The sequence below is a fragment of the Perognathus longimembris genome, chromosome 19, assembly GCF_023159225.1.
Source record: "Perognathus longimembris pacificus isolate PPM17 chromosome 19, ASM2315922v1, whole genome shotgun sequence".
Lineage (NCBI taxonomy): Eukaryota > Metazoa > Chordata > Mammalia > Rodentia > Heteromyidae > Perognathus > Perognathus longimembris.
Window position 1 is genome coordinate 46,870,385 of NC_063179.1, and position 12,922 is coordinate 46,883,306.

The window sequence follows — 12,922 nt, forward strand, 5'->3', positions numbered from 1 at the left end:
TGTAATACCTCACGTTTCAGCCAAATAAGTTTTAATGTTTAATACAAAGCCTAGTAAGTACCTAATACTTACCTCTGCATTGTAAAATTTGGTTTTCACATCCAGTGGTTTGAGAACCTGGTTAAATAAAGCATATTAATTAGGAAATTCTTGTAATTATTAGGTTTAAAGAACGTGGATTAAATTTGTCAAACCATCATCTAATTTTAATTGTTAATAACTTTTAATAGACATGTAATATTCTTGAAAAAAATTTTTCATTAAACATTTCTTTAGAAATTTAGTACTATTTACACTCATATGGAATTTGCACTCATTTTATCCCTCTTCCAAATTTTGGTGTGTTTTGCCAAATAATAATCTTCCCAAATACTCTTTAAAAAAAGAAAAAAAATCGGGCTGGGGATATGGCCTAGTGGCGAGAGAGCTTGCCTCGTATACATGAGGCCCTGGGTTCGATTCCCCAGCACCACATATACAGAAAACGGCCAGAAGTGGCGCTGTGGCTCAAGTGGCAGAGTGCTAGCTTTGAGCAAAAAGGAAGCCAGGGACAGTGCTCAGGCCCTGAGTCCAAGGCCCAAGGCCCAGGACTGGCCAAAAAAAAAGAAAAAAAAGAGATTAGCTGTGTGCCAGTGGCTCACGGCTGTAATCCTAACTACTCTGGAGGCTGAGATAATAGGATCTCAGTTCAAGCTAGTAGAAAAGTTTGCGTGAGACTCTTAGCTCCAATTAACCACTCAAAAACTGGAAGCGGGCTGGGGATATAGCCTAGTGGCAAGAGTGCCTGCCTCGGATACACGAGGCCCTAGATTCGATTCCCCAGCACCACATATACAGAAAACGGCCAGAAGCAGCGCTGTGGCTCAAGTGGCAGAGTGCTATCCTTGAGCGGGAAGAAGCCAGGGACAGTGCTCAGGCCCTGAGTCCAAGGCCCAGGACTGGCAAAAAAAAAAAAAGCTCAGGGACAGTGCCTAGACCCCGAGGTTCAAGCCTGACAACTGACAAAAAAAAAAAAAAAAAAAATATTATTGAGTAGTTGTACAAACTGGTTTCAATTCAACATGTCAACTTATAAGTATAATACATCTTCATCCATGTCATTCCATCTTTCAGGTACTATTTTTATTTATTTATTTATTTTTGGTAAAATTTGCCGGTCCTGGGCCTGAGCACTGTCCCTGGCTTCTTTTTGCTCAAGGCTAATGCTCTACCACTTGTGCCACTCTTTTTTTTTTTTTTGTATTGTCATTGTATTTCTTTTTTTTTAATTTATGTATTTATTAAACAAAATTTTTTTGACAAGGTGTTGTACAAAAGGGGTACAGTTACATAGTAGGGCAGTATGTACATTTCTTGTGCTATCTTACACCTTGAGCCACTTCTGGCTTTATCCATATATGTGGTGCTGAGCCAAGGGCTTCTTCATACATGCAAGAGAAGCACATTATCACTAAGCCATACTCCCAGTTCATCAGGTACTATTTTTAATTTAAAAAAATCTTTATTTCTTAACAAAAACTTTACATTGGCAATACTAATTTCTCTGCTCTTCTTTAATTTTAGTCTGACTTTAGCCTGCTAGTAACAGGACAAGCCCAAGTAATGAGTTACTTGATCAATATGGAGATTGTTTTCCAACTAGATTTCCAGGAAAACAAAAGGCTTTAAAAAAAAAAACTACCATTGTCATATTCAATACCTGAAATTTGAAGAATTTTCTGAAGTACATTTTCTCTCCACCCTGAGTTGTGTAACTGACAGCACACACCAAGCTGAAACAGAAATATATCTTAATCACTGGGAAACATTTTCGCTTTCATTTCCTAAGATCAAATCTAAAACACTTCAAATCTATCTACAAATATCAATAATGTGAAACTCTAACCAAATGATCAAAGATTTGAGCATAAACAGATCTGAATATAGGTTTGAGTATAAACAGATGAATAAAAAGTTCTCATAAGCTGGTATCAATGGCTCATGCCTGTAATCCTAGCTACTGAGAAGGCTAAGATCTGAGGATCATGATTCCAAGCTAGATCAAGCAAAAAAGTCCCTGTGAGACTCCAATAAACTAATCAAAAAAGCACCAAAGTGTCACTGTGGCTAAAGTGGTAAGGCTCAGGGACAGAGAGCCCAGCCCTGAGTTCAAGCTCTAGGACCTGCAAAAAAAAAGTTCTCTTAAAATAAGATTAGTATGCTTTTTCCCTTTCATAGGTAAAATACATTTCAAAATAAATCTTGAAATAGCCACATAGTTGAATGTAGAAAACTGAGTTTGTATTAACTAGAAAATAAAAGTATTTTAAAAGAAATTCCAGAACGGTCATTTCAGCATAAATGTAATAGAAAATAATGAAAATTTAAATGGAATAAAAAAAATTTTTTTGCTTGTTGAGTTTTTTTCTTGCTCTAAATACATCAGGAAAATATCACTGGCTGAGAGGTAGCCCATTCATTCTGGAGAAAAGACACTTTTCCCTGAGTTTCACAGCAAAAAAAATCTCACACCATTTTCTAAAGAGGAAGCACAATGTCAGGGTAGACTGAGGGGAAAGGGAGGGAAGGGATATGATTATTTTGGCAACTGATTTTGCAGCAGCATTTCTGTAAAGCAGAAATGTTGGAACTGTACATGTAATATAAAATCCCTCCAAACCAGTTGCCTAAGATTTCTGCTCATTTCCTGGCCTTCACCAAAAAAAATAATAATAATAATTTAAAAAAGGCTAAGTGTGGGCTGGGGATATAGCCTAGTGGCAAGAGTGCCTGCCTCGGATACACGAGGCCCTAGGTTCGATTCCCCAGCACCACATCTACAGAAAACGGCCAGAAGCAGCGCTGTGGCTCAAGTGGCAGAGTGCTAGCCTTGAGCGGGAAGAAGCCAGGGACAGTGCTTAGGCCCTGAGTCCAAGGCCCAGGACTGGCCAAAAATAAAAAAATAAAATAAAAAATAAATAAATAAAAAAGGCTAAGTGTGCTCAGATTGAAGGCAGGTAAGATTTCTTATTTAGGTACAATATGAACCAACAAAAATACAAACAGGAATTTTAGCCAGGGGCTGGTGGCTCACACCTGTCATCCCAGCTATACAGGAGGCTGAGATCTGAAGACCACAGTTCAAAGCCAGCCCAGACAGGTAAGTACTGAGACGCTTATCTCATATATATATATATATGTATATATATTTATGTGTGTGTATATATCCCCTTGTATTGAGAAGACATTTAATCACATAGTTCACTACACTGAGGAGGAAAAAAATACACAATTTTCTAATAAGATTTCTCAGTACTTTTTTATCCCACCCCCCCCCCACCATTTTTAATTTTTCTTTGGTCCTTTTGAAAGCATAGGGTAACAATGCAGATATTAGCAATTCATTCATTCCATTATCTGCCCTGGACCAGAGAAAATATTATACAGGCTAGAAGTTTGACACTTCTTCTGATGAGATAGGAATACAATCTCAGACAAATGACACAATCACCACATCACCACTAGGAGGGGAAAAAAAAAAAAGATAGCCTCTCAGTAAATCTCTTTAGGAAGTGCTCAGAGTTTTCACCAATTATTTTTTTTAATCTTCATATAAAAAATTAACAACAAAAGGAAGATTAGAACCTGCAAATGAAGTGATTCGTGACCCCGGGTGGCTACCGTCTGCTGACAGTCATTTGCCTGCGAATTGCTGAATTTCATTTTGCCACCCAACGAGACATTAAATAATTGCAGCCAATTAGGCAGATATCAGCAACAATATTTTTTTTGAAACAGATGAGCTTCCCATGTTCCCAGATTTATCTTCAGCCACAAATGATCAATTAGTGTTACAATAAATTAAGTCTTGCAGAACGAATAACTGCCTAGTGACAATGTCTTGCTGAAATTATGTAAGCCAGCAATGAAAGGAAGGAAAGGCAAACATACCATTTCCTCTTTTCACAGAAATCAGCCCAGTTACTGCGTGTCACTTGATAGGTAAAATGTCCTGAATGTCTTTCCTAGGTAACCACATTAAGAAAAACGACAGGCTAGCTAGTCAGCCTCTGGTAGCGCACGCCTGTAATCCCAGCGACTCAGTGGCTGAGATCTGAGAATTGCAGCTCCAAGCCAACCTGGGCAGGAAAGTCCGTGAGAATCTTTTATCTCTAATTAACCAGCAAAAAGCTAGCAGTGGCACTGTGGCTCAAGTGGTAGAGCACTAGCCTTGAGCTCAAAAGCTCAGGGACAGTGTCCAGACCCCTGAGTTCAAGTCCCAGGACAAATGAGGAATAGATACACATTATAATGCACGAGGAAAAGATCCTTTGTAATTAATCTTAGAATAAAATTTTTAAGCAATTAAAAATAGATTACAAGTTGGAATAAAATAATATTGAGTATTAAATAATGAATTAGACTTCTCCCTATAGTAAATGATTTCTTTAAAGCATGTAAACATGTAACATTAAATTCCTTCTGAACCGGCTTAATTGGCATAATACATAGAAAGAAAAATGTCAAAGTTTTTCAGAGGTAGTAAAATTAATGCTTACATGTGTGTTCCAATTTCTTTTACTTCATGGTGAATAACATCATCAATGCAACAATCGGGTGTAAGTTCAGTCACTGTAGTATTGGAGGCTGAAAGATTTAAACGCTGAGAGCTTGTCTGAAGATCAGCCTTGAAAGAAAGGAAAAACAACAACAACAACAAAAAAAAAACCTGCCACATATGACTATTCTCTACAGCATGTGTATGATATTGGTAGAAAGAATATGAGACATAGTTGGACTAAGTCCAGAACAGAATGAGGAGCAGAGAAAATAAGAGAGAAGAATGCTACAAGCACATATGAAAATGTTACGAGACCCATCATTTTCTACAATTAATATATAAAAATAAGGGGAAAATAAAAAGAAAAAAGGATGAAAGGAAATAAAAAGTGCTACACAGTTTTCTGAAAAATAGCTAAAACAGTAAAGGCTGGATGTGTAGCTCAAATGGTATAGCCATTGCCTAATAAAGCAGGAGGACCAAGACTAAATCCCAGTACTACCAAAAAAAGAAAAAAAGGGAGATGGGGAGAAGAGGAACAACAACAACCACAGTAGGGAAAAGAGAAAATGAAGTCTTGATGATAGGCAAATCTGTACACAAAAATAATTACACAAAATTTTGTACTTGGCTAGTGTGTTTATTTTCACTGAGATATAGGTTAACAATTCTTTTTTTTTTTTTTTTTTTTTTTGCCAGTCCTAGGCCTTGGACTCAGGACCTGAGCACTGTCCCTGGCTTCTTTTTACTCAAGGCTAGCACTCTGCCAGTTGAGCCACAGTGCCACTTCTGGACGTTTTCTATATATGTGGTGCTTGGAAATTGAACCGAGGGCTTCATGTATACGAGGCAAGCACTTTTGCCACTAGGCCATATTCCCAGCTCCATAGGTTAACAATTCTGATAGTGTTTTATGTGTGTAGTAACTCCCTTGTACAACTACTTAAAAGATGATTTTAAAAATACTTTTTTTTTTAAAGAAAAAGAAAAGCCAGTTGCCGGTGGCTCACATCTTTTAGTCTTAGCTATTCAGCAATTACTCATAAGTATCATTACATGTTAGAAACCAATTCACTAGAGAATGACAAAGTTACTAAGATAATACTAACTTCTCTAAAGTGGTACTGCCCCCACTCTCTACTATGCTCACCCTTCCTATATCCCTCTGAACATACATTACTCTGTCATGAATAGTGGCCTCCCTTAATGTCAGTTACTGTCTATGGCATTCAACTTTTACTTCCTTGGAAACATCTACCACAATCTATAATTTCCTCATTTATGATTTTACCTACTTTTATCTGTCTCCACTATCAGAAATATCTATGAATATAGAAATTCTGGGTCTCAGTTTCCTACTTGCTAGGATTACAAGCACAAGCCACTGGAACCTAGTTTACATGACTTTGTAATAGGTAGTGCATTCGCTTCATTTTATAGGAAAATGAATTAAAGGCACAGAAAACAAAAATCTCCAAGGTTGCATAAGTAGTTGTATAAGCTGAGGTTTAAAATGGCTAATTTACTTTGAAAATAAGAGGGAAAAAAAGTATTTAAACTCAATTGATTTCTACCTAACATATTCTCCTGTAATTTCTCCCAATAAGCTCTCCTGTGACATGGTCTGTTAAAATTACTCTCAACTACAGTGCATATTATGTATTATGTGTCTTTTTCCTTTTGGCTCTTTCCAGGACCTGTTGTGTAAGTTGGAGATAATAGGGGACTAAAATGGACTGTGATCCTTACCTGCCCCTGTGGGGTTTACAGTCTCCAGAGAGGAGGGAAGGAAGACAAGTAACAATACACAAACACATTATTAAAAGCTAGTAAATGTCTTGGAAGGAAAACATGGAAGTAAACAGGTAGTGAAGGGCTGGCTTGGGGAAGGGAAATGAAACTGCAATTGCAGGGAAGATTTTCAGCTATAAATTAGTATTGGAAAGAGAAATAATCAGAGGAAACAGGAGAGCAAGACTAATAAAATGAAGTGTGAAAACCCAAGATATCTCTAGAAGCTATCGTGATCTTAGTATAGTTAGGTGGTTTCAAAGAGTTGAGAAGAAAATACTTGACATCATCTAGAATTATGCCTGGCACTGGTGATTACTCATTTTGTCATCCAAGCTATCTTGAAAAGATAGCTTGAAGATCTTTTGAAAATAAGGAAAAATGTTTCCATGACCATTTTGTACCTTTAGCAATGTTTATCACAATTAAGAATTCCAGTATCAAGCCAGGTGGCTCATGTCTGCAATCTAGCTACTCAGGATGCTGAGATCTAAGGATTGTGGTTTGAAGCTGGCCTAGTCTGTGAGTCCATGAGACTCTTATCTCCAATTAATCACAGCAAAAGCTGGAAGTGGAGCTGCAGCTCAAGTGGTAGAGCACTAGCCTTGAACAAAAGAAACTCAGGGACAGAGCCTAGGCCAATAATATGGCCCCAGTTTAAGGGGGGAAAATTCCAGTATCAAGCATGCATTTCAATAAAGTTTCAAAATATAAGAAGAACATTTAGAACATGTTTCTTTTCAAAAATAGTATTTTACAAACGAGAATATCACTTACTTTTACCAATATATCTTTGACAACTTGATTGCTATCATTATGTACGCTGATATAACTGGAAAAAGTTTCTCCCAAAAATATATTCCTACAAAATAAAATAAAATCTTAAGCAGAAATTCATTCAGGTTTTTATCATAATATTCTGCTTGAGTACCACTAAGAATATCAGATGGAGAAAAAGTTATTCAAGTATAGAGACAGGGGAAAGAAAGAATGCATCAACATTCCTTCATTTATATTGTTCACTTATTATTCAGGGCATTTCTCAATAAAACCACACAACACAATATATCTTGGCTCTCAACTGCTGCACAAATTGCCAGCATTCCTAGAAATAACAGTCACTGCAATCAGAGCCATGCTGAAAGTCTTCAAATTTGTAAATGAATAGCTAGAAAATGTCAACTTTCTATTTTCAAAATAATTTATCTTCTGAATCTAGAAGACATTGTCTTAGAGTATTTTTACGTATTTAATTATTTTTCTAACGTATTCTAATAAAATATCTAATGACTTTATTTGTTTTATATATTTTACATGAATATGTTTTCAAGGTTTTAAAACACTAGCTAGTCAATTACCACAACCTGTAAGCATTCAAATCAAAACAACATTGAGATTCCATCTCACCCCAGTAAGAATGTCATATATCAAGAAAACTAGGGGCTGGGGATATGGCCTAGTGGCAAGAGTGCCTGCCTCGGATACACGAGGCCCTAGGTTCGATTCCCCAGCACCACATATACAGAAAACGGCCAGAAGCGGCGCTGTGGCTCAAGTGGCAGAGTGCTAGCCTTGAGCGGGAAGAAGCCAGGGACAGTGCTCAGGCCCTGAGTCCAAGGCCCAGGACTGGCCAAAAAAAAAAAAAGAAAACTAACAATAACAATTGTTGGAGGGGATGTGGCCAAAAGGGAACCCTACTTCACTGTTGGTGGGAATGTAAACTGGTCCAGCCACTCTGGCAAGCAGTATGGAGATTCCTCAGAAGGCTAAATATGGAACTCCCCTATGACCCAGCAGCCCCACTTTTGGGTATCTATCCAAAAGACCACAAACAAAATCACAGTAATGCCACCAGCACAACAATGTTCATCGCAGCACAATTTGTCATAGCGAGAATCTGGAACCAACCCAGATGCCCCTCAGTAGGCGAATGGATCAGGAAAATGTGGTACATATACACAATAGAATTTTATGCCTCTATCAGAAAGAATGACATTGTCCCATTTGTAAGGAAATGGAAGGACTTGGAAAAAATTATACTAAGTGAAGTGAGCCAGACCCAAAGAAACATGGACTCTATAGTCTCCCTTATTGGGAATAATTAGTACAGGTTTAGGCAGGTCATAGCAGAGCATCACAAGGCCCAATAGCTATACCCTTATGAACACATAAGATGATGCTAAGTGAAATGAACTCCATGTTATGGAAACAATTGTTATATCACAGTTGTAACTACTTTCAACGACCCATGTGTATCTGGTAGCTTCTACTATTGATGATGTTCTTGTATCACCTTCCTGTGGTTGTACCTACACTATCTCTGTAATCTTATCTGAGTATATTGGAAACTGTGTATACTGGTATTGGAAGTAGGAAATTGAAAGGGAATACCAAAATTGAGAGACACAGGGTAAAAAAAAAGACAAACAACTACAAAAGCAATACTTGCAAAACTGTTTGGTGTAAGTGAACTGAACACCTCCGGGGGGGGGGAGGGAAAGGGGGAGGAGGGAGGGGGGGTATGAGGGACAAGGTAACAAACAGTACAAGAAATGTATCCAATGCCTAATGTATGAAACTGTAACCTCCCTGTACATCAGTTTGATAATAAAAAATTGAAAAAAAATTTGAAAAGTTACTTTTCGTTATAAATTTTCTCAGTTGCAAAAAAGAGTGGAACCAGGGTAGTAAGTCATTAGTAAGTTAGAAGAAAACAAATGCTAACAACAAAAGAAGAAATTAAAAATTCAGTTTTTAATTAGCTGCCATGTCTGATAACTTCTGTTGGGAGAGGACTGTAATGCCAAATAAAAAGTTTGCTAATGAAAAAGCCATTAGGGGCTGGGAATATGGCTAGTAGTAGAGTGCTTGCCTCAGATACATGAAGCCCTGGGTTCGATTCCTCAGCACCACATATACAGAAAACGGCCAGAAGTGGCACTGTGGCTCAAGTGGCAGAGTGCTAGCCTTGAGCAAAAAGAAGCCAGGGACAGTGCTCAGGCCCTGAGTCCAAGGCCCAGGACTCGCCACCACCCTCCGTCCCCCCCCCCCTCCAAAAAAAGAATTATGGTTGTTTAAAAAAAAAGTGTATATATATATATATATATATGTATGTATGTGTATGTGTGTGTATATATGATCTAGAGTCTAGAGGTTATGGATCTAGTGCTATGTAGAGCCCATGGCTAGCATGCTCAAAGGGATTTACCCTCAGCAGAAGAAAAAAAAAATCTTAAAAAAAAAAAAAGTTAAAACACTATCATGCTACAAACCACTGTTATTTTATTTGTTGTGTCACTTGTATAAACAAACAGAACTAGAGTCACACAATTCATATTTATTTTACCACTTAAATGTATCATGATCATTTTCCCATTCTTTACTAATTTTTTGAAAATATGATTTATAATAGCTGTATGTGAATGAATCATTCTTACCCGAAATTTTGAGGTAAAGTCAACATTTCTCCTAACATTAAAGTTTCTGCACCATTTACAGTTGAAGGATCATCTCTCATCAGTTGGTTAAAGAGATCTCCTGTAGCAAGGGAAAAACAAAATTTGAAGACTTACCTTCTTAATGAAGTTTACTCACATTAAGAAGTAGTCAGGGGTGGATATGTAGGGGCTTGAACTCAGGGCCTGGGCACTGTCCCTGAGCTTTTTTGCTCAAGGCTAGAACTCTACCACTTCAGCCACAGCTCCACTTTGAGCTTTTGGGTGGTTAGTGGTAGTCTCACAGTCTTCCCATGGCTGGCTTCAGCCACAATCTTCAGATATCAGCCTCTTGAGTAGCTAGGATTGCAGGTATTATGTGGTACTGAGGAATTGAACCCGAGGGCCTCAGGCATGCTAGGCAAGCCCGCTGCCACTAAGTCACATTCCCAGTCCTAATTTTTAATCTTTGTAAATCAAAATAAACGTTTTACTTACAATTCAATACATGTACTTGCAATTCAATACATGCACCCAATGTGTAAAGCCATTTCTTATCTTTAATAAGAAAAGCATGTGAAAAGAGTTGTGAATAGACTAGGTGGTACATGCCTGTAATCCCAGTATTCAGAAGGCCAAGGCAGAAAGATTGAGTTCAAACCTGCCTGGGGTAAATAATGAGATTCTCAAAACAAACGAAAACAAAGCTGATCTTGAAGAGAACAAACATTTCAGATACAAAGGAAAATGCAGGTCATGTAATGTAGTATATATACACCTATATAGACACATAATTCGAAATAAAAAGAGTACTAATATATACAGATTTATCATTTGAGGACAAACTACACTAAAAATTTCCTGTTAACATGGGATATCAACATTATCCTGACATATACATTAGATTATAAGTGAGGGCAATTACTCAGATGGCCATCCCAAGTGGTATAAATACCAGCAACAAGGAATTCAGAAGAGTTTGCCTAAACTTGGTAAACCTGAGCTTAATGCACATTTCAACTTTTCCTTAGGTACTAACAGAATAATCACATGCCTATACATACCAGGCAAGTCTTTCTCTTCACATGTAACTGGAATGTTGGTGAATAAAGTAGGCTTAGTCAACCGCATCACTAAAAATTAAGAAAGTAAACAAATTATTAATATTTCTTTGGGTTTATAATCTCAAGTCTTGTGTATGGTATTCATCAAACTTATATGAAATGCAACCTGAATATAATACTAATTATTCCCTAAGAATATCTCAACAATTACTAATACATAATGTATAACAACAATTAAGGATTAATGATTCATGTTAATATGTAGTAAAATTTTTGTTTTAATTTGCAATTTCTACATTATAAAAATAAACGCAAAATTATAACAGAACTGGAAGAGTTTTAAAGTTTAAGGTATGTTGGTCACCAGTTGGTCAACAAATGTGCTTTCAAGTAATATAAACTCTGTGTAAAAATTATGAAAATATCAGCTAGTATGTAGTTTCAACCCAAATTAGGCTTTTAGATCATGACAGAAAGAATCCAAAATTTATCTGAAAGAACAAATTAAAATATGAACTGGGAATGTGGCCTAGTGATAAGAGTGCTTGCCTCCCATACATGAAGCCCTGGGTTCGATTCCTCAGTACCACATGTACAGAAAAAGCCAGCAGTGGCGCTGTGGCTCAAGTGGTAGAGTGCTAGCCTTGAGTAAAAAGAAGCCAAGGACAGTGCTCAGGCCCTGAGTTCAAGACCCAGAACTGGCAAAAAACAAAAACAAAAAAGATAAAAAGAATGAAGGATGAAATGGTAGTCTGCACAACACAATAATAGTAACAATAAAACTACTTTTAAAAACTACTTAAAAGGGCTGGGGATATAGCCTAGTGGCAAGAGTGCCTGCCTCGGATACACGAGGCCCTAGGTTCGATTCCCCAGCACCACATATACAGAAAACGGCCAGAAGCGGCGCTGTGGCTCAAGTGGCAGAGTGCTAGCCTTGAGCAAAAAAAAAAGAAGCCAGGGACAGTGCTCAGGCCCTGAGTTCAAGGCCCAGGACTGGCCAAAAAAACAAACAAAAAAAAAAACTACTTAAAAAGAACAAATTAAAATAAACCAAGGAATTAATAGGAAAAGAATTTTATTTACTATATGCTAAAATGTATTTCAGTCCATAATTGACAAACTAGCTTATTAGCTTAAGAGCATTAGATAATTAGATAATTCTTATAAAAAAGAATAAACAAAATTAGGTTTGAGAGGTGATGATTCACAACTGTAATCATAGTTATTCAAGAGGCTGAGGTCTGAAGATTACAGTTTGAAGCCAACCTAGGCAGGAAAGTTCATGGTTCATGAGGCTCTTAACCTCCAATAAACCACCAAAAAAAACCCAAAACCTCAAAAAGTCAGAAGAGGCTATGTTCAAATGGTAGAATGTTAACCCTGAGCAAAGAAAAGTTCAGGGACAGTGCCCAAGCCCTGAGTTCAGGCCACAAGTCTGGCGCACACGCACACACACGCGCACACACACACACACATTATTAGATACATAAAATGTCATTGAAAAGAAAGAAATATAAGGTAATATGATCACTGGCTAGCTTATTTGGGAAAACCAGAGCCAGTAAATTTATTAAATAAATTTAATAAAAATTTAAACAAAATTTAAAGAAATTTTAAAAAGAATTAATAGTTTATTTGGTATTAAATTTTAATAAATTCAGCTGTTTTTTCTCTTTCAGTTACCTTACATTTATCATAAACTATTCCCCCTTGCTTTATTTTTTTTTCTTTTTGTCAGTACCAGGGTTTAAACTTAGGGCTTTGCATCCATATGGCTTCCTTGCTTGGCTGGTGCTCTGCCTCTAGCCAAAGGCTTGAACATTTGGCTTCAAACCTCAACCCTATCAGATTACTGAGTGCCTAGGATTACGGGCATGTACTATCATTGCCCATCTTTAGTTTTTGCTTGTTTAGAACACTTTTCAAACTATGTATCATGTTCAGTTTTGTAATCTGCAATGTCTATGTTTTGCATGGGTTCCAGCCCATGGTATAAGTTAATAGATCTTTGCTGAATGAAAAGAGCAGTGCCTTATCAAAGGCTCCAAGAAACTGTTACTTTGAAGGTACACGTTTTATGTATCCATTAA

At 37.2% G+C, this 12,922-nt stretch overlaps 1 protein-coding gene and 1 long non-coding RNA gene across 5 annotated transcripts in view; one reads left to right on the top strand and one right to left on the bottom strand.

Moving 5' to 3' along the window:
* Trappc13 (trafficking protein particle complex subunit 13) overlaps positions 1-12,922 on the bottom strand; it is a 36,646-nt gene that overhangs the window by 12,330 nt on the left and 11,394 nt on the right. For all 4 annotated transcript variants that reach the window (XM_048368296.1, XM_048368293.1, XM_048368294.1 and 1 more), the window contains exons 2-7: positions 10,830-10,898; positions 9,769-9,868; positions 7,109-7,193; positions 4,539-4,666; positions 1,700-1,772; positions 73-117 (exon numbers count right to left, since the gene is read on the bottom strand). In XM_048368296.1, coding sequence (XP_048224253.1) covers positions 73-117; positions 1,700-1,772; positions 4,539-4,666; positions 7,109-7,193; positions 9,769-9,868; positions 10,830-10,898 — 500 coding nt within the window. The remainder of the gene's footprint in view (positions 1-72; positions 118-1,699; positions 1,773-4,538; positions 4,667-7,108; positions 7,194-9,768; positions 9,869-10,829; positions 10,899-12,922) is intronic.
* On the top strand, positions 4,929-5,495 carry LOC125367618. Its single transcript, XR_007214106.1, has 2 exons — positions 4,929-5,200; positions 5,431-5,495. It is a non-coding gene; the product is annotated as an uncharacterized LOC125367618 (long non-coding RNA).